At 36.5% G+C, this 22,790-nt stretch overlaps 2 protein-coding genes and 1 non-coding gene across 9 annotated transcripts in view; 1 reads left to right on the forward strand and 2 right to left on the reverse strand.

Annotated features, from left to right (window-relative positions):
- LOC138711043 (advillin-like) overlaps positions 1-1,180 on the forward strand; it is a 99,335-nt gene extending 98,155 nt beyond the window's left edge. For both annotated transcript variants that reach the window (XM_069842340.1, XM_069842341.1), the window contains exon 16: positions 818-1,180. In XM_069842340.1, coding sequence (XP_069698441.1) covers positions 818-931 — 114 coding nt within the window. In that variant the 3' untranslated portion in view covers positions 932-1,180. The remainder of the gene's footprint in view (positions 1-817) is intronic.
- Positions 1,181-13,096: 11,916 nt separating this feature from the next.
- Rok (Rho kinase) overlaps positions 13,097-22,790 on the reverse strand; it is a 110,382-nt gene continuing 100,688 nt past the window's right edge. For all 6 annotated transcript variants that reach the window (XM_069842347.1, XM_069842345.1, XM_069842346.1 and 3 more), the window contains 4 exons: positions 22,708-22,786; positions 21,342-21,558; positions 16,592-16,808; positions 13,097-14,942 (listed from right to left, as the gene is read on the reverse strand). In XM_069842347.1, coding sequence (XP_069698448.1) covers positions 14,852-14,942; positions 16,592-16,808; positions 21,342-21,558; positions 22,708-22,786 — 604 coding nt within the window. In that variant the 3' untranslated portion in view covers positions 13,097-14,851. The remainder of the gene's footprint in view (positions 14,943-16,591; positions 16,809-21,341; positions 21,559-22,707; positions 22,787-22,790) is intronic.
- On the reverse strand, positions 18,753-18,824 carry TRNAY-AUA (transfer RNA tyrosine (anticodon AUA)). Its single transcript has one exon. It is a non-coding gene; the product is annotated as a tRNA-Tyr (tRNA).

Raw genomic sequence — 22,790 nt, forward strand, 5'->3', positions numbered from 1 at the left:
TTCCTAAATTTATTGATGTGGCATAGAAGATTCCTCAGACTTTCACTCATTGCAACGATTTCTCCATCAAAACTTGTTGTTCCATACCCAAGAGATCTATAAAGTGAGAAGAGACAGCATGTAACACCTGCACCTGCACCAGCACCTTGTTCTCTGGAGATCAAGGATCCGTCAGTGTATAAATGAAGCCAGTTTTGTGGAGGGTACCTAATATTAATTGTCTCTAAAGACAATTGTTTTAGTATTTCAGTGTTTACTTCTGATTTTAGTATTTCTTCTGTTAAATTTAGATTATATTCTATATTTAATAGAGTTAAAGGGTTTGGTTTAATTTGTAGGTTTTCTTTTAAATTCGGGATATTGATTTTCTGTTTTAATTCTTGAACAATGGATATAAAACTTTTTTGAGTTTTCAATCTACAGAGAGGACTGTATGAATGCCAATTGTTTCCTGGTAATCTAATAAGTTTTTCATACTGAATCAGTGTCTAGATACATTGTAATATATTGTGTACTTTGTTTGTAATCATCACTGCTTGTCTTGTATTGTTCTGTATATGAATACTGTGGTCGCAAAAAGACCCAGCAGTTATGCGACCTAAAATAAATCTTTTAAAAAAAAAAAAAAAACAATACTTCGACTATATTTTTTTTCGATAACAAACGTTGCAAATTTTTCTCTGATGTAATATGTTGAGGCAGTCCAACAGAACAAACATTTTTGGTCACATCTGGTATTAATTAAATGTCTGTTAGGATTTACTACTTACTAGAACAGGAGAGCTTCCATAATCTGTGCAAGTTCTTATTCCAACAGCTGCATCTGTCGGCGGAGGAGTTCAAGGCTGTCTTCAAGATGGATCACTCGCAGTTCTCCACGCTGCCAACCTGGAAGCAGCACAATCTCAAGAAGGCAGCAAAGCTCTATTAAGCATCGTCACTTGCTACCACCACTGCCACATGCTGTAGCAATACAATAAACAACAACCTGTTGATCATGAACCTTCAAAACATGAATGCTGTGATCTATTAGCCAGAAGTGAAAGCTTGTCAACCAAGCACAATGTGAGAATGAGTCGTATCAATGTGAAGAAAGACATGTATCAAAATAAAACGGTGAAAATGTATGAAGAGTGCAGGGCAAAGGGGGGATACATAATTTTATACATTTTTTTCAGAAGAGCATTTTTGAAGTTTATTGTAATTTAGAAACATTTTCTTGGATTTAAATGGAAATTATGTATTATTTGAACCATAATGAATAAACAATAATGTAATTCGGAAATAACTGTATTTACTAAGGTTGGATAAAAAGTAATGGCAACAGTTCGATATTTCTGACATGGCTTTATTCACAGGGGTACAACATTTACGTACCTTCTATATAGTCGCCCCCCTTATTTATTACCTTTTGCCAAATGTTTGGAAGGCGTCGTACACCATCAGCGCATCCATCTTTGTTGATGTTCCGTATTGACCGCCCTAAAGCACGGATAAGTTCATCTCTGGTATTGTACCTGGTCCCTCGCAGTGGTTCTTTCACTTTGGTGAAAAGATCGTAATCGTATGGATCATATCGGGTGAGTACGGTGGATGTTCCAGTAGTCCGCGTTTTCCGTCTGCCTTGGAGGTACAGCGTGGTGCAGTATTACCCCATCAATGTCATATGCCACAATGAACATCACTTTCACATCCCTGGCTTCCCGGAACGCGTTAACCCATCATGCCACTGTGCGATATGGCAATGCTGCATCGGCATATGCTTCATGCAGTCCCTGAAAACATTCTTGTGCACTACGATCTCGTGTCACTTCAATTTTGATCCAGGAACGTTGCTCTAGTTTTGTAAGGATGGTCTTAGGGTGCTCGCACTATCCCTATGAAAGTCAACGTTCTACACACTGCAGTAGATTGACAGAGTACTGTCGCTGCTGGCTGCACTAACTCATCTAACAGTCCTTGTTCATGTCCACACAGCTGGCAACTCTCGAATGCACCATCGTCATGTGACAGCAGTGTTGCCATTACTTTTCATCCAACCTATGTATGTACATTTCTTTAAATAAAAATCATGATATCCAGATTTAGAAGGAGGATGGAGGACATCGAAGAAATATGAGAAAAGGAATATAACGGGCGCATTTATACAAACTGAATTACACCATACACAACAGCAATTTTAAACTGCACACTGACCATCATTCCATGAGCAAAACATGATGATGTAACTATAACAGCAGGTGAAACTGAATTTGTGCTAATACAATTTGTAAAGGTATCCCATCACACACCATGAAGGCACTTGGGGGGCATGGAGGTAGAGCCCCCTGCTTTCCATTACCTCGGCACTAGAATGAGGTGGTGTGGTCGGCACCACGCTCTGACCACCTTTTACCCCCGGGAAAGACTCGGTACTCAATTTTATAGGAGGCTGAGTAAATCTCGGGGCCGTTCTGGAAGTTTGGCAATGAGGAAAATCCCATTCGCCATTTGGAATCGAACCCCAGACCTTCCAGTCCGTAGCCAGCTGCTCTACCAACTGAGCTACCCAGCCGCCCACTAATACAATTTGTAGTAACAATAATGTCCATCCACTTCACAGTTCTTCCTGGAAATGTTTTCTGCCTGCTTCCAGGCACAACTAGTACCTCCTTGAAATGTTAAAATTTACACACTGAAGTTCTTGGGAGTTATCAGAGAAATTATTCCATTTTATTTACTCCACAAGTGGGACATCTGGTCAATATCTGCGGCTGACCCCTAGGATCCAGAATACAAAACAAAGGTTAACTTAAAAAGAAGCAGTACAGTAATTTGATTTGCGGACAATTTAAGGGGACATGGAATTGCCTATCTTGACAATGTTGAATTATGTCTTACCTAAGGAACTTTTTTCTCTGAACTGTTGAAGCTAGACAACCAATTTTTTTTTACAGCTCATAAACACATAACTTGAATTTATGCTGAAATGGTAGTTTTTTTTTAAATTTATTTCCTTATTGGGAAATAATTTTTTCCCCATTTGTATTTTTCAATTTTTTAAAACTTATCACATCCTCAACATACTACTTTCAATAAGAAAACACACGTGTCAGTTTACTTCACATGCTTTTGTGGACTTCTGTGCAAAATTTCCTGAGATTGGAGAAAAACTGCATTCATTAGAGCATTTTGAATGTTACAAAATGTTGAAAATTGGAAAAATCGAGAAATCGAGTATCAAAGTACAGCATGTATATGATATATACTATCGATATCCTTCCTTCCTATATTTTTCTTCTACATAACAGCGCGAAATATGAACTGAATGGAAAGTAAAACTAGTTAGAATGAAGAACAAAGTCTGTCAGAATGACAGCTGAGTGTCAGTTTAAAGGGGTGCAGCTCCACGCACTGCTGGTCCCTTTAAATTCGTCCTGAGGAACTTTAAATTGTCATAGGGTCAAAATGAGCACAGATTTAGAAAACTGAAATATTATTTTACATTTTAGAGTTAAAAACAAAATTTCCATTATTTTTATGTTTTTTTTTTTTTTTTCGTTATTTTCACTGATCCACAGCCTTAAAACCTGCAACAGTATAAAAAAAATCGACAGGCGAGAAACAAGGACAAATGGAAACAATTAAAATTAACAGTAACAGAAAAATATTTGGTTTAAGGGGAGGCAGAGGTGAAATTTTCGAACAAAACTGAAGAAAAAATGAAAATTTGGTTTTTTCCATTTTTATTATCTTTATTTTCATATTCCGATGTTAGTTTTTGATTTTGTGCCCTTTAAAATTATGAAATTAAAACCAAGATAACTGTATTGCTATATTATTCCCATAATAAACTAATACTTATCATTATTTATATACCTTCTCTGAACATGTAAATAAAAAGAAATATTGAAAATTTCTTACAATATGGTGCATGGAGCATTTTATATCAAACGATATAAAGTTTTATAATATTATTAATATTTACAGAACTATTGTACTTAGAAAGTTGAAACTTGCTATGTCCATTACTAATAACATACTTAGTATCCATGATCAATTTCAAACAAATCGGATAAATTTTGTGGATTTTGAAATATTCACCTCTGCCTCCCCTTAAACCCGTACAAAGAAGGAATACTTAAAACTATCATTAGCTATACTCCACAAGGCAAGGCCTCTGTTCTCACTGTACGTACCTCTAGACCCAAGACAACTCCAGTCCAATCCTGGCTGAGGGTAAGGGATTTCTAGATGAAATTTATCATTGTTGATTCCGGAAGTCATGGTCTCATGCAGAAAATTCATTATGTGCAATGGTCCCTTTGCTCATAAAAACAGCAAGTTCTATATCCAGGCCTGCCATTATTCTGTTGTCAACTCTTCCTAATAGATGTCGCCAGAGTAACAATTGTGAAGACCTCTAATATAGAGAGTGGAAACAAATTTCACTCGACCAGAAACTTGTGTCAGTAACTGTATCTGTTGACATGCAGGGTGGGGTGTATAAACTGGAAAAAGAAATCAATCAAAGAACACAGTCGAAAACAGACAGTGAATCAGTTGTCGAGTGCACGATACTGCAAACTAACCAATCCAACACAAATAAAACGAATCAAATCCAGACCAATGTAATACAGGGTCTGAAGAATTTTAACATGCTGTAAGGTTTAGAAAATATCAAAATAACACAGGATATGGTTTGAACAATGCACTTTATTGGCATATTATTTTTATTTAAATGATACATTTCAAGTGATCCCCTTGTATCTTGTGGTTTATTGCAATCTCACCTGGAAATTGTTCGTGACACATTGCAATAAACCTGGACTTCTGCCTGTACCCTGCTCTTCAGATCCTGGATACAGTGTGGTTTGCAAATTAAGCTTTCAGGAATAACTCCCTGTAAAGTTAATTTGAATAATTTCGAGGGAAAAATTGTTCCGGGGCCGGGTATCGAACCCGGGACCTTTGGTTAAACGTACCAATGCTCTCCCACTGAGCTACCCAGGATCGATGTCGGGTAGAGTTCCCGGGTAGCTCAGTGGGAGAGCGTTGGTACGTTTAACCAAAGGTCCCGGGTCCGATACCCGGCCCCGGAACAATTTTTCCCTCGAAATTATACAGTGTGGTTTGGTTTGAAACAGCCTTTCTTTGGGATATCTCCACAGATAAAAAAAAGTCAGCAGCTATAAGGTCTGGGGCAGAGTACTGCATTGGAGTTAAATCGCTCGCTTGAACTCGGTCGAGTGTCGCACCCTCGAGTGAGATACGATCGGTCGTGATACGCTCGTAATAAATAGAAGCACAGTACAAGGTCATCTCACCGACATGTCTTATCTTCTATGGAAGGCGACAGATAAGATACACATATGTTTTGCTCACACGGTAAAAGTAAGGCTTTATTTTCTGCGTTTATGACAAACGTTTAATGGAACAGTCTAATGATGATTGAAATATCATTACAAATAATTTATCAGCATATCAATAACAACCTCATAAAATTACTTACAAAAAACACTCCCAATAATAATATACACTTATGAAAAAAATAAATAAAATAAAAAATTATTTGATTAACAATATTTTCACCGCTACAATTACACATATATAAACACTAAATATAAACATTTACATATAGATAAAAAATTTTACAAGACAAAAAGTTCGTCCTAAGGGCTGGACTCCGGAAGAGTACTCAAAACGCTCATTGCATTTCCGTGTTGAATAGCAATACTTAAGCGTTGACGCAAATAAGTAGTGCAACGGCGATCACTAGCAATGGAGATCAAAATTTGGCCGATTTGAGATACCAAAATTTAGCATCATGACTCCAAGGACAAAAGGTCTCCACAGCAAATGGGACAACGATATAATTGTTTAAAAGATGAGCATATTTATTGACTTTCTTCTTCACGGCTAATTCAGCAGCAGATGCTGCGCGTCTGGAGGTATTCGGTAAGTGAGATGGAGCTAGAGTGTCAACGCAAGTGGAGTCCCAAATTAAAGATTTTCCTCTAGACCATGGAATTAAGGTCAGACCATCGGGTCGTTTACCATCTGCGCGACTAATACCTGGTGGTTCCAAAAGAGACGGGATGCCACAAGGAGTCAGAGATCTTTTAATGATATCATTGAGTGATGTATGTCTCGGAATGCGACCCTTGCTCCTCGCGCAGCTGAGTGCATGATGACTGTAAATATCAGCAATTCCCCCGCAAATACATTGGTGTGGCTAATGTAACGTATCAAAACAGTAACATGAAGTTATAAATAAAATAGTATGAAAAACTTCGATATACTGTTATTATTGCTAATTAATAATTATTCAATATTTTATTTACCACATATATAATATGATAGGTCCATACATAGTGTTCCGCCTATATACTGCAACAATGTAGAAATGTTTCACAAAATATTATTGATATAGCAGTAGATTAATAACAATATTAGTACAGAGATAACATCACAGAAAATATAATAAAACGAATAATCATGCTGCACAACTGTTACAGACGCAAAGATGGATACACTAATTATTATTATTATTATTATTATTATTATTATTATTATTATTATTATTATTACTAGAAAACTTGATACAGTTCTTGCATTATCACGATTGTGTTCTCCGTTTATAATAATTACATTTACATCCAATAACATCTATCAGATGTGGCAAAAACAAAATCACTCCTCTGTGGAAAAAAAAAACATTTACCTACAACATTTATATTACATTTTAAAGCAAGTTTTGTAGTTGTACTATGGAGAGGTTAGTTAAACACTGCAAAGTTTTGAAATGATAAATATCTATGATGTTACTACACAGTTCATCACTGTAACAAGAACGAATGTCTAACGCTCGGCTTATATCGTTCGAGGATTTATCGCTTGTGACAATTTTACCCATCATGCATGTGCGCTACCTATCGGATTATGCTATGAACTACTTGGCGCTCGAGCGAAAACGTCCGATGCAGACCTCTGGTCTGGGGATTGAGTCGGCCAGTTGATATCGTCAACCGAGAAATTAAGCATCCAGGGAGAAGATTTCTCAAAAACTACAGCAGTGAGACTCTGGAAGACGGACTGCGGTCCTGTCTTGTGAAATCAAAAATGCCATCCCCGTTTAGTGCGTCTGTGAATAATGCCTGTAACATTTGCTGATAGCTTTCACCATTCACTATAACAACTCTCATCTTCACCTTGAAAAAAGTGGGGATCAATGACGACTCCAGCAGAAACAGCACACCATATGGTCACATTTTCACTGTATATTGGTCGTTCAGACAGTGCCTAGACAATGTTTAATATTGTTGCTGCTCTCATTTAAAGGGTCCACTGAAAGAAAAAGTTAAGTCATTTTTTTGTTTTTTGGTCCCATCTATTAGCTATTACTATCTTTCTAGTAAGTCTGAATTGTAAAAAGTCTGCATTGTAACATGGTAAACTAAATGAGATGTAAACTAATGATGTCTTATTAGTATTAAAGTTAAGAAATCTCCCCTGTAAAATTAAAGAAAAGTGATTCAGCATGTTCTTTTCGTGGACCCTTCATTTCATTTTACAGTTCTGTTAAACTCGCCAGAACCAATGTATCATGAATAATTTCCAGGTAAGATTGCAACAAACTGTAAGATACTGATGGGATCATCTGAAATGTGTTATTTTAAAAAAATTATGACATTTCAATAAATTACATTGTTCAAGCCATATCCTGTGTTATTTTGATTTTTCTGAACCTTAAAATCACTTCAGAACAGAATGCTGAAATTCGTCAGAATCAACTGCTGGACCCCGTACAACGCAATCTAGATTAGATTAGATTAGATTAGATTAGATTTATTTATTTAACCTGGTAGAGATAAGGCCGTCAGGCCTTCTCTGCCCCTCTACCAGGGGATTACAACTATAACATGAACAATAAGATTACAATTAATATTAAATTTACAATTACAATTACAATAAAAATTAAAGTACGACAAGAATACCTGATTAATGAAAGCTAGACATTTTATCATAGAAGTTAAGAACAAAGAATATTTTTGTATTTACTAAATTACAAATTAAACCTACAATAACAAAATTCTATAGTGATGAAATTACCGGATATTGAGATATTTTGTGGTAGATTAAAAGAACTATTTACAAGAAACCATGTCTGAACGAGTCTCAATTACTGACCAAGTGCCTAGTAAGTTTGCGTTTGAATTGAATTTTATTTCGACAGTCCCTGATGCTAGCAGGTAGCGAGTTCCAGAGTCTTGGCAGGGCTATTGTGAAAGAGGATGAGTATGAAGAGGTGCGATGGGATGGTATTGTTAGTATTGTTTCATGGCGAGAGCGTGTGTTCAGATTGTGGTGGGAAGAAAGGTAAGTGAAGCGAGACGACAGGTACGAAGGAATAGAAGAGTTCAAGATTTCGAAGAGAAAGAGAAGTGAATGTAAATTTCTTTTCTTATCTAGTTTAAGCCAACCTATTGCTTCCAGGGATGGGGTAATATGATCATATTTACGAACATTGCTTACAAAACGTACACACAAATTATGAGCACGTTGAAGTTTCATTTTGTTGTCGCTGGAAAGGTCAGTCAGTAAAATGTCAGCATAGTCAAAATAGGGAAATACAAGGGTCTGCACAAGGGACTTTTTTAAGCAAGAAGGAAGATGAACATTTATCCTTTTTAGCACATGAATAATAGAATATACTTTTCTGCAGGTTTCTGTGATTTGCATGTCCCAGTTGAGATTATTATCCATGTGAATGCCAAGATTTTTTACCGAAGAACTGAAAGGGATATGCACTGTACTTACTTTAACGGGGGAAATGTCGAGGTGCTTTACAGCGTCGGTTTGCCGTTTGTGTCCTAATATGATTGCTTGTGTCTTTCCAGGATTGATATTAAGATGGAATTTCTTTGTCCATGTCACAATCGAGTCAATGTCTTCGTTCAATTTATCTATAGCGTCATTTATTCGATCTAAGCGGGAAGAGATGTATAGTCGTTCGGGTCGGTGGGAACTTTGACTTTTGGAAGAGGAAGAACGAAAGCTTGCTTCCATATTTTAGGGAAAGTTGAAGTGATTAAGGAACTATTGAATATGTGTGCAATTGTAGGTATTGCTATGTCTTGTATTTTCTGTATGAGTAATATGCTAATGTTGTCTGGCCCTTGGGCTTTTGTCTTGATGCGTCGGATGGCTTTCATTACGTCAATGGGAGTGACGTCGGTAAAATAGAATTTGTCTCGAGTTGGGGGAGCTGAGTCAGGCAAAACTGTGTCTTGTTTCGTTGTGTCGTTTAAGGTCGGGTCCTTTACAAAGTGTTCGTTCAATCGGTCAAGTGGGATGGGAATGTCTGCTTGTTCACTAGCCCTTCCAAGTCCAATAACCTTCAGATTTTTCCATAATTCGGAAGGGGTTGTGTTGGGTTCTATAAGTTTGTAGGAGTATTTCAGTTTAGCGTTTCTTATTAGTTGAGTCGTTCTATTTCTTAGGTGTTTATAGGAGTTAAAATATTCGTCGTGTTTGTTTTTAAAAAAAAAAAAAAAAAAAAATCAACTGAACCTAATGAAAAATAACCCAAACTAAATCCAAACGAAATAAGTCTAACCTAGCCCAATTAAATTAAACTGTACAAAATCAAATCAACCCAACTGAATGGTGGCATCGAGCCAAAGCTAAAACAACACAAAGCTAAATAACACAAATCTTTCTCAGGCTCATCTACAAGAAATACAACTCAAACACAGTTCAGCTGAATGCAACTCAACTCAATCTAACCTAATTCAATCAGACACAATTACAACCAATCCAACACAAAACAAACCGAATTCCACCCATCCCATTTCAACCCAAACAAACCTAAACAAATAAAGGTACTTATCTACCCTTGGGAGAAAAATTTGCAGTTTTTTTTTTTTCACTGTCTTACTTCTAAAAAGAACATCAGAATAAGCTGTGAAAACAATTTTTCCCTATCTTATCCCATTAAGGAAAAATGTCATTTTATTTTTTTTTTAATTTCAAACATAAAAATAAAAATTTAAGGACACTGTTTGTAGTTTGGCACTTAACTACGTTAATCAGCTTCATTTTGGTGCAAGAATGATGAAAATATCTCAATTTTAAGTACACTTTGTGTTAACATTAGTGTTGTAAAATGCTGTAAAAGTGAACATGGAGAAAAATCATCTACATCCTGAGGGTATGGAAAATTGTAAAACCAAACACACAGCTTCCTGAGTGTAAGAAATATAATACAGTCAAACTTTATCGCCCAATTCGAATTGTTATTACACGAAAAATACAGTATATGAAATTGACAGAATATGATGGCTTTGACACGAGCCCCTACAGCCGAGGCTGCGCAGAAGTTTAGAGCAGGGACAAATTGAAGCTTGCATCCGCTGCCATGCTTTGGGAGAAGCACCGGCTAGCAGACGGCTGCACTATACAATGCTGAATGTTTAATGTACATGTTTGGTGTCTCTTATAAATTAATCTGAATGGATAAATGAAAAAAAAATCTTATTAACATTTAAAGCGACCATGTTAAGGACATAATCAAGCTTAGTTACCGTTAGTTTGACATGAAACGAAAGAAAACTGTAACAATTTGATATCGTAACTAAAGATGTTGTATAGTTATTTGACAACATATAGAGCAAACAGAAATACAAATGCATATTGTAGTAATAGTTCAGATGAAAAGAAAATTATTAGTATTAACTATTATTAACAAAACACTGCCTGTGTAAGACGTTACATTAGGCCTACATTGTAAACACGTTTGCTTTGATGTGGACGAGAAATGAACAATTATTATTTATTCGCTTCCATATCACATAATATAGGCCTACACATGTAAAATAGAAACACGTACCTAATGTTTTAGTTAGAAATATAAGTAGGGCTAGGTATACCGTGCAATAGCTTATTATCACAGCTGTAGTATGAAACAAACGTCACTTGCATGAATTAGTCAATTAGTCATATAATAGAGCTCAGGCCTAGTGTACAGAACATCTTGCCTATTGATTCATTATTATTATTATTATTATTATTATTATTATTATTATTATTATTGACTCCGTTAAAATGTTATGTTTTATTTAACGACGCTTGCAACTGCAGAGGTTATATCAGCGTCACCGGATGTGCCGGAATTTTGTCCCGCAGACATGAGCCTGTCACATTTAAGCACACTTAAATGCCCCATTAAATATTGTCTTACAACATTTTTATGTAAAGTCGTGTTGTACTGGTAACCTTAAGCTGTGTGCTAACATCAGCTCTTTATGTAATACTTTCTTTTATTTGGTTATTTAATGACGCTGTATCAACTACTAGATTATTTAGCATCGATGGTATTGATGATAGCGAGATGATATTTGGCGAGACAAGGCCAAGGATCCGCCATAGATTACCTGACATTCACCTTACGGTTGGGGATATAAGAAAAAACCCAACCAGGAAATCAGCGGGAATCGAACCCGCGACCTAGCACGACTCCGGACCGACAATCGTTAGCCCACTGAGCTACGTCAGTAAATCTTTATGTACTTTTATGGTCAGTTTAACAAGTTTAAAATATGATTCTCGGGAGGAATCTGGGATCCATTTTCTAAAATATGTTCCTATAAGTGTAGAAAGATTGTACAAGTGTTCTACTTCTAGAGCACATTGTTTTCACACGATGTAAGAGTGGGTGGTAATATGCCATTGAATGTCAACGTCTGTATAATCGCTCTTTCACTTAAGCGGCATATTTCTATAATCTCAGATGATGGTATGACAAGACTCCCATTATTCTTTCATTAAAAAAATAAAAGAGATTTTGTTTACTGCTAGTAGGCTACGTACCATAAATTGAGTCTTTAGATTTATTACACCATATTTTTCTTAATGATTTAACAACTAAGCCAGCAATGAATACAATCACATTTTTAACAATATTGTGTCATTGAGAATGATGTAAGAATGAGGCGATTGCAATCAATGTCTGCAGTAGAAGAGTCATATCGCCTCTGATTCTCAAAACACTGAGGATTATTATTACAGTGCGTTAAAAAAGGTAAAGGTATCCCCCTGTAACATGCCATGAAGGCACTTGGGGGGCATGGAGGTAGAGCCCCATGCTTTCCATGACCTCGGCACTAGAATGAGGTGGTGTGGTCGGCACCATGCTCTGACCGCCTTTTACCCCCGGGAAAGACACGGTACTCAATTTTATAGAAGGCTGAGTGAACCTTGGGGCCGTTCTGAAAGTTTGGCAACGAGAAAAAATCCTGTCACCGCCTGGGATCGAACCCCGGTTAGGTGTTTGGAAAATACCATTGGGTATATAGACATTTTTAGTGCACATTCCTATCTTTGTAATGTAATTTAAATAAATTATTTACGTATTTTCTAACGTCTATAAAATAACATAAGTAAAAATATTCCATGTATTCAGTCATAGGAAATAGAAATAAACTAATGTCTATTTATGAGCAATATAAGGCGTTTATATTTAAAACAATGCTTAGTTACAATATTTAGATTTACTTCTGTTATTTTATATTATACGTTAGAAAATACGTAAATAAGTTTAGTTATTTAACAGTGAAGGAGGAAATCCACTAAGAAAACGCCTATATACTCAATGGTATTTTCTAAACTCCGAATGCTTTATAGAATCAATCATTCGTGCTCCCAAAACATGGCGTCGCGCAAACCTGCGCGAGAGGTTTCAAATTTATACACGACACCAGTGCCAATTGTGTGTCTAGATATATAACTACAACGTCTTTGCTTTGACACTTGCAGAACTACACTTCCGGTTTAAAGAAAGGGTGCTTCCGGTCAATAAAAACGCATATAATTAATTAACCAAACAGCAGAGACAAAATTGATATATTTTTGAAAACTGGAAAGTTTAAGCTTTTGGATGACATAAAAATAAAAAGAATAAAATTTTTTAAGGAAAATTAAAAAGTAATGGTAGATGAGTACCTTAAATTTAACTAAACCTAACTCCAAACCAACCAATGAACTACATGTGTAACGAAACATTGAGGAAACACGGACAGGACAGGACAGGAATAAATTACATTCTTACAACAGTGGGTCAGGTTTCTCAGTTTTATTTGACGTGTATACATCTCTCTCCCATACACAGGATCAGCACAATATCTACAAAATAGTATTTTATTACATTATTGTTATGATACACTTGTAAATAACTGAGGCAGCACTTGAGTGCAGTAGCATCATTAATCTTTCGCTGGCAGAAGAAAAAACTCATCTCAAACATTGTTTATAAAATCTTGCGAGATTTATTTTCACGGACGAAATGCCATTTTTCACTCAAGTCCCTGGTTACGTTAAAGGCACAATGTACATCTTGCACTGGTCAAGTATCTTTGGGCACCATTGCTTAACCTTCCTTCTATATCCTCTATGTATTTTTTTTTTCTTTTTTTTTGAGATTCAAGTTCCTTCACTGAAGTTAATTGGCACGGAAATCGTAAGACAAGGAGGCATCTTTCAAGTGAGCAACAGTTCTGGTTCAATCGACATATATATTATATTTTTCTTACTTTTTTTTTTTTTAAATTAAGCAACGGCTCGATCGTTATAAGATAGGAATGTGAAACATCTAGGAGTGAGCAAGGCTGCGTATACTGAGCAAGGAGAGACAGGGATTCCTAGTATCTTTATTATTATTTACTGAAACACTTTGGCTTGATTTCAGTCAAGATTATCGCTCCAGCCTGTAATTTGACAAGATGTTAACAAATTACAGTCGAACCCTTCTGGATTGAAACTCCTTACTCCAATTTTCGATATCTCGAAGCATTTTCTCATTTGGAAATCTCTTAATCAAAATTTGATTACTAGAAGTTCTCTGTATCTCACGGCATCACGTGTGGACGCAGAAAGAAGCATGTGGTCGAAGTTCTGTACAGATATACAAAAGGACTGTTCTCCCACTGGGTGTCTTGCAGTTGACTCCTTAAGGGCTAGGGAAAGAAAACCACCTGGTCTAACTGTTTAGTGTTGTGGAACCCCTGGGAGACCACGGCTCTTAGAGCTGTAGAATCTATTAGCAGCAGTGGTGGTAGTAGTATACGACAGTATGGAAGTCAATAGCATTTGTAAAATCAGAAGAAAGGAATGCAATAAAAAATCAGCTCACTCAAAATTAGCAGCAGAGAGAGAGAAAGAAATGCTAGCAGCAATAAAATTGTTCCCGAAAATAATGACCTCTCAAGCGAGGTTTTGCAAGAAGTCATCATAAGTGCTATCTTCTGTTTTAGCTTTCAAAACTTCAGACACTCTTCAAAGGTACGTTCTGGGACAAACAGATGTAAGTGATTAAATATACTTAAGGCTGTTAATAAATATCATTTATACGACAAAATAATTGCAAAACAAAGGAGTACAGGTTCCAGATGCTGTAATAAAGTTTTAATTTTGTACTTCCCATTAAAGTAACTAAAATACATCGATACAGAGAATATGACAACTTCATTACTACAGTTTTTCCTTGAGATAAAATAAATACATAACATAATTTTGATTAATATGCTATTTACAACCTCCGACAGGGTGAAGGAGCTCTTCCCCCTTATGTATACAGTATATCGAAATAACTACCGGCTGTCTTGGCACTTCGAGATACCGAGGTTCGACTGTAGTTTTAAATTAAGTTAGTATATCATTTAAAAGTCTTTGTACCATCATATGCCATCCCGCTGGCCACGGGCTCCTGCACCCATACTCATTGTGGGACATAGCTACTCCCAGGACAGACTGACTGTCAGTGTCGCATCGTTCAGGTCCCAGTATATGTACTTAAATATCAGAGTTACGCTGCACCTCACTTGCCCATGACAGAGGAATTCGCTGGAAGAGTTGCGGAACGTTGCTGCTGTGGCACATACGGCTTCAGACTCGATCGCGTCGACTCTCTGAAACACGCAAATCATTAGTCACAACCCACACAGTGTGTGCGCTTCAAACTAATCTGATTTAGTTATTCAGGGGACACGGAATTGCCCATCTCAATAATGTTAAGTTATGTCTTATCTAAAAGCTAAACGGCTGATTCTTTTACAGCTCATGAACACATAACTTGACTTTATCCTCAAACACTACTTATTCTTTAAATTATAATTATTTCCTTACTGAGAAAAAAAAAAAAAGCGCGCGCGCGCACGCATGCACACACACACAAAGAATAAAAAAAAAATTAAACACTACCACACTACCAACATTAATAGTACATTATGCAACGAGCCTATAATGATAGTAATTAAGATGCAAGTATGGATGTTTATGAAATGAGTGCAAGCGAGTTTCATAATATTCATACGAGCGTCTTAATTACCATTATAGGCAAGTTTCATACGACTTTTTATGCTCGACCATATTTTTAACTTGAAATTATTCAGTTGTATATATTTTATCTGTATCTGACAAGATCGAAAGTGACCTTGTTCTAGCTCGTGAATTGTGAGATGTGTGCAGGCGCGAAAGTATTGATTTTTTCTGAGGAACAATAATGTCATTGACCCTGATGTAATCCCGTTAAACTTGATATAACCTTGATTATTGAATTCGACACTGAAAAACGAGATGACAAACTGAATTTATTTGAATATTATTTACAATTAACGCTAATTATTATAGTAACAGAACATAACCTTCTGCAACAGTATTGGATTTCCAGCCTCCGTGACTTTACGCTAATTCTCTTTCGATTGCATATCCCAGAATAATCGATACTTGCGGTTTTATAACGGTACAAAACTGACTTGTCATTGGCTGAACACCTGTAAGCTGAGTTGTCATTGGCTGAACACCTGTACTTTAATGAGTAGGTGTACTTTAATAACATGCATTAAAGGACTGCTACCAGGTGTATAATTACTACATTTCGGCATGGTCGAGCATAAATAAATCAATCACCTCCAACTTCGAAAGTGAATAAATTTTAACCACCTCTGCTAAGTTAGAACGTTCAGCTAAAAGAAAACTAAAACATGTAATATTACTTTTGTAATGGGGCATGTTGCGGGGGGGGGGACACAAAAAAAGCGCACGCACGCACACACACACTCTCTCTCTCTCTCTCTCTCTGTGCCATTTATCTTGACCGCCCAAAATAACTTTATACTCAAGCACCAAATGAAAAATTATTTCATACAAAAGGTGTATAACTGAAAGGGGGAAATAATACTGATGGGGAGGCAACCTTGTAGCAGTATTTATTAATGAGATACGAGTACTAACACTATTTAAATAAACGACACTATGTACTTACTATTCAGTATTGAAAGACAAATATTATTAGTAAAAATAAACCTAGATCATAAGTGGGATGTTTAAGTGATGTACTCTAGTCGATGTTGCAATGCTGCTTTTGTAGTCGTGTGTCGAGTTGTGTAACAACAACCACTGCTTCAGTAGCTTACTCACTTATTGCACTCCTTCCCCTGGGTTTTTATCGGAGCGAACATACAATAATTATCAGAAATTTGCAAAATGGAATCCTTGGAATGCATGCAAATGAGCCAAACTACATATTGTACATGCAGGAAATAGTCTACTCACTCACCTTGGAGACACTTTCGCACCGTCCACACCGCTGTTGGCCTTGTAGCCACATTTCTGGATTTTCTTGCCTAGCCTCTGAGTCCACAACTTCTGGTCTTCTGTTGTAGACGCAAGCAGAAGAAGTTCTTTGGCAGAGTTGGGATCATAATGCAGCTTGCAGGGTGCAATCGAATCTTCCTTGCGGTCCAAATGATCTCTATGTACCTTGATTCTACATCCTGCACAGAAAAACACACAAATCTGGGAACAGAGTACGAGAAGAATGTGTTACAGTGGTGGCTGTACGGCCAATAGCAAACCTGGCCTAACACATCTTTGCTCACCATAAACAACCTTTGTCCATTACATTTCTGTGATGTACCTACAACGTGTAGGAAAATATTGCATTTTTATAGTCATTCTGTATGTATAACAAAATGCTTTTCATTGCTACAAAGAATCACAGATTTTACAAACAAAATTTTCTAAGACTATTACACTCTTACTACGTCATACTACTTTTGACCAATAAAATGGTACGAAAGGACGTATTTCAACCAATCATGGCTGCTTATCGCACAATTTTATCGCATCCCGAGCATTTGTTTAATTTTATCGCGTCCCTAGCATTTGTTTCTTTGTTTGCCAACATTTGAAACTGCGCTGGTCTGGAAAAAAAAATATATATATATATAAAATTACAAACCACTCCAGTCGATGCACAGCAGTTTCAAATATGACTCGCATTGGCATTCAAGAACAAGAATCAATAAAAATCACTGATCATACCTATGCATCTTCTGAAATCCGATTTACAAATAAATGAAGAGCACCATTCGGAAATCCTGAATAAGTTGAATACACCGTGTAGGCCTAAATCAACGAGTTCCACTTCTATTACGCACACGTCCAATATAACATCAATTGAACCACCAACCACATTCAAATTTGAAAATTGTACATTCAATAATTATTCCTTTTAAAATTATTCATGTTTATTTTTTATGTCATCGTCGTTAATTAAAACTTTTCTAACACTTGTGTATATTAGTTAGGTTATGTTATAGCTTCTGCTATATGATATTATGGATAGTCACATATCAGAGATTGTTTAATATTAAGATTTATTGAAAATCATCTGTCAAGTGACGTTGATTACTAGGATTCGGATAATTGAAGTGGAATGAAAGTGTTTTAATAAAAATGAAACTGAATCAACAAAGCCTTCTTGACTAGTAACATTGCCAGCGTGTATAGATCGAGAACTTCTCGACGAGAAGCACCTCACTACTGCCATCTAGCATGCATCTAGCATAATATTTGTAATGTTGAGATGGTACAATAATACATTTGAAGACAGTTGTATTTTCGTAAGTCAATATTTTATTGTATTGGAGTACTTCGTTATTTCTAACCTTTATATACTTTCTTCTAATAGTGTAATAGTCAATTAAATCCCACTCGAGTTTTGATTTTCTCTAGATAAATCAAAACGTCTAGTAAGATTACTGTTGATAATATAACTTCTCTATAGCTATGAAATATACAGGATGGGTTAAAAGTCGCTTTCCCCAACACTTCCTTACATTTAATTACATTCTGATGGCCTTAGATAGACTGCTGACACAACTCTGAGCGTTTTCTTCTGTTCTAACAATTCATGGTAGATCCATAACACTATCCATTTGACTCAAGTCGTTTGTTCAAGTTTCTAACAGCTTGACATGATGGCGGTTGAACATCAGAAAATCTTGTCTCAAAGTCTGCTATCACCAATGCTGTGTTCTTACTGTGCTTCCATCAACGTTGTAGCACAAACACGTTGTTCTGTGGTTAATTTGTGATTCATTGCAAGAAACTAGCCATTGTTACATACAGATGCAATCCAACACAATAAAACAAAACAATAACAAGACATGACATTGGAAAAACAGTTGACGCACGAACATGGTTGTCAACCCACCACTTACTACATCAGCTATTCGTTTATTCAAGTTATGACATCTGTATAATGTGTACAAGTATGAAACCTAAGAATGAACATTGGGGAAAGCGACTTTTGACCCAACTTGTATGTATATGAACCATGCCTACCTTTCCTCTCTTCTAAATATAACATGCCTGTTAATCAGTGGGTTGTCAAAGGTATACGATGAAAGAGTAATGGAACGGAGAAAAATTCACTCCGGCGCCGGGATTTGAACCCGGGTTTTCAGCTCTATGTGCTGATGCTTTATCCACTAAGCCACACCGGATACCCACCCCGGCATCGGACAGAATCGTCTCAGATTAAGTTCCAACTCTTGCGTTCCCTCTAGTGGCCGCCCTCTGCCCTACGTCATAGATAGATTTAAGACGGCGCTTATTCCGTCGGATCCCGGCCAACTAGTCACTCATAATGAGTGCACCTCAGCACATGTGTGGACTTCAGTCCTGCATTCATAGACATCTATGACGTAGTGCAGAGGGCGGCCACTAGAGGGAACCCAAGAGTTGGAACTCAATCTGAGACGATTCTGTCCGACGCCGGGGTGGGTATCCGGTGTGGCTTAGTGGATAAAGCATCAGCATGTAGAGCTGAAAACCCGGGTTCAAATCCCAGCGCCGGAGAGAATTTTTCTCCGTTCCATTACTCTTTCATCGTATGATGACGCAGAATATCTGCATGAAAATATCATATGTACTTCGGTACATTAAAATAATATATATGATATGCGTAAATCACTTCGTGATTTAAGATGGCGCTTATTCCGTCGGATCCCGGCCAACTAGTCACTCATAATGAGTGCACCTCAGCACATGTGTGGACTTCAGTCCTGCGTTCATAGACATCTATGACGTAGTGCAGAGGGCGGCCACTAGAGGGAACCCAAGAGTTGGAACTTAATCTGAGACGATTCTGTCCGACGCCGGGGTGGGTATCCAGTGTGGCTTAGTGGATAAAGCATCAGCATGTAGAGCTGAAAACCCGGGTTCAAATCCCGGCGCCGGAGAGAATTTTTCTCCGTTCCATTACTCTTTCATCGTATGATGACACAGAATATCTGCATGGAAATATCATATGTACTTCGGTACATTAAAATAATATATACGTCAAAGGTATGTTATTTGGAGCGAGAGGTTCCCTTCCAGTCTACCTACCAACTATTAGTGAAATTAAAATTCAGAGTCCTTCAAATACAAAAATCCTATCACAAATTTTTACGGACTTTAAATATCATCCAATATACATTTACATGGTGACTGGGCTATTCTTTTAAAGGAGGCTTCAACTAAACTGTAAGAGCTGTATGTCAAAAGAAGCTCATTTATATTTTCAAGAAAGATCATCATCATCATCATCATCATCATCATCATCATCATCCTTCACGAATTAGGCTTCTGTAGACCTGTTGCGGTCCCATCTAGCAGTCTTCTAAAAGGTCTTCCTGGTCGACGATGTTCTCTAGGTTTATACTGCATCATAATTTTTGGGATTCTTGAATTTTCCATTCTTCTTACATGATCTAGCCAATTGAATTTGTATCTGCTGATTTTTTCTTCTACTGACTCTTACTTCTAATTGTTCTAAAATTTCTTCATTCCTTTTTCGGTCTAAAAGAGTATATCCTGCTGTCCTCCTGAAAAATTTCATTTCCGTTGCTTTGATTCTGTTCATGTCTTTTTTTTTTAATGTCCAAATCTCGCTTCCGTATAAAAGGGAGGGTAATGCTAGTGTATTATATATTTTTATTCTTGTAAATTTTTGTACTAATTTAGCTTTTAAGGTATTGTTTATTATTCCTAGAATTTGTGTAAATTTGGTAATTTTCTTGTTCGCATCTTTTTCATTTTGATAAGATATTTCACAACCCAGATAATTGAAATTTTGTACTTGTTCGAGGCATTGCTTATTGTATATTATCTTACTTCTGACTGGGTCTTGACCTAAAAATGCCATTACTTTTGATTTTTGTGCTGAAATTTCCATCCCAAAATCTTTTAATATTCTATTTAATGTATATAATCCTCTTTGTAAATTATCCTCTGAATTGGAAATTATGACTTGATCATCGGCATAGAGTAAGGTATTTAATGTTAGAGCACTGGTTATTTTGATTCCTGATGTGTAGATGTGGTTCCATTTTAAAATAATTTCATTTATATAAATATTAAATAAAGTTGGTGATAGCGGACAACCTTGTCGAACTCCATTATTAACTAATTTTCTTTCGGATATACAGTTATTTATTTTGACACTTATTTTGCTGTCTGTGTAGATTTCTATTATATTTTGTAATAGCAAATTTGGAATATTTTTATCTTGTAATATGTCGAATAAAAGGTCTCTTCGGACTTTATCAAAAGCTTTCACAAAATCAATAAAAGCTATATGGGTTTCTAAATTAAATTATCTTCTTTTGTCTAACAATAGTTTGATACTAAATAATGGATCTACACATGATCTTCTTATTCTAAAGCCATTTTGACCCTCCAGAAGGAAAGTTCCAGCATGTTTTTTTAATTTTTCAAGAAAGATAATTTTGTTAATATAACATTTTGGCATTAAGTGAAACTCAAATTCAAAATTTTGTATTTTTTTTTTAATTAACTAACGACTTAAAAAAACGTAACTGCTCTGTATTCAGAATCCTTGTGATCACCCTCATTGGAGGGCTGATGATTTAATCAAATCCTTCTCTCTTGAATATGTTTTCAATTTTAATCCTAACCCTTACAAAACAATGATGTACTTGAAATTAATGTCGTTCAGAGGAATAAATGGTACTCACGTCTGCACTCCAGTGCAGGGGGTGGCCTGAACATGTGCCAGAGAGGTTTGGGACAAACTTCGCAGTTCGTTGGCATGTGGTACGAAATCTGAACGAACTCGTGGCCTTTGAGGCCAATGGTACCGGGTTTATCGTCTCCTCGCAGGGCTGACAGCTCCAGCTGGGACAGACTGCCGTCGTCTGGCCTCCTCGCTTCCCCCTCCCCAGCATACAGAAGCTGCGAACAACACAGTGACATCAGCAACTCTAGAGTTCTTGTTACAAAACTTCAACGCATTAAAACACCACCATTTCAAAGATATTTTTCCATGAAATAGCTGAAAGTGTACACACAAACTTAAAGAACATAATTTTGTGTTATTATGAATTCCTGTAACACCACATATAATTACAACTACTCTAAACGGTAGACTATTCACCCTATAACATAAATACATAATTATTTTTTATGCTCGACCATGCCGAAATGTAGTAATTATACACCTGGTAGCAGCCCTTTAATGGACCTCATTAAAGTACACCCATTCATTAAAGTTCAGGTATTCCACCAATCAGAAAACACCATTGTAGCAATATGAAAGCGCAAGTATAGATTATTCTCGGATATGCACTCGAAAGACAACTAGCGAAACGTCACGGAGGCTGGAAATCCAATACTGTCGCAGAAGGTTATGTTCTGTTACTACAATAATTAGCGTTAATTGTAAATAATATTGAAATAAATTCAATTTGTCATCTCGTTTTTCAATCTAAATCAATTTCAAGGTTATATCAAGATTAATCTTTATTTTAATCTCTAGATTATATCAAGGTCAATGTCGACATTTGTTTCTCGGAAAAAATCAATACTTTCGCGTCTGCGCACATCTCACAATTTACGAGATATTGCACAAGGTCAGTTCCACTTCCCAGTCAGATAAGAATAACATGACTACTTATGAATAATTTCAAGTTAGAAATATGGTCGAGCATAAAAAGTCGTATGAAACTTGCCTATAATGGTAATTAAGACACTCGTATGAAAATTATGAAACTCGCGCTCGTTTCATAAACATACTCGCGGCTTAATTACTACCATTATAGGCTCGTTGCATAATGTACTATTTTTACATACCATAAGATTCGAATTAAATTCAGGAGGCTTGTTACATTTTTGTTGACAGAACTTCAGAGACAGAATCTAAATACACACACAAACTTTTATTGGGAAGGAGGGATCTCTTATACAGGTAGGATCCTCGCAGGAGAATAAAGATTTTCGGAACAGGGTTCGGACTAGCGGGGTTCTATTGCAATTAAATTTAACATCATTAGATATGAGAATCGTAAAAACTTTAATTTCAAAAGCTTCATGCACACTCCTTACCTGGAATATCCTGGGAATATCTTTGGCATCAGCTCGTATTACATCACCTTGTGTGACGGACCGCACATGGAACACTTTGCTGA

The sequence above is a fragment of the Periplaneta americana genome, chromosome 12 (assembly GCF_040183065.1).
Source record: "Periplaneta americana isolate PAMFEO1 chromosome 12, P.americana_PAMFEO1_priV1, whole genome shotgun sequence".
Lineage (NCBI taxonomy): Eukaryota > Metazoa > Arthropoda > Insecta > Blattodea > Blattidae > Periplaneta > Periplaneta americana.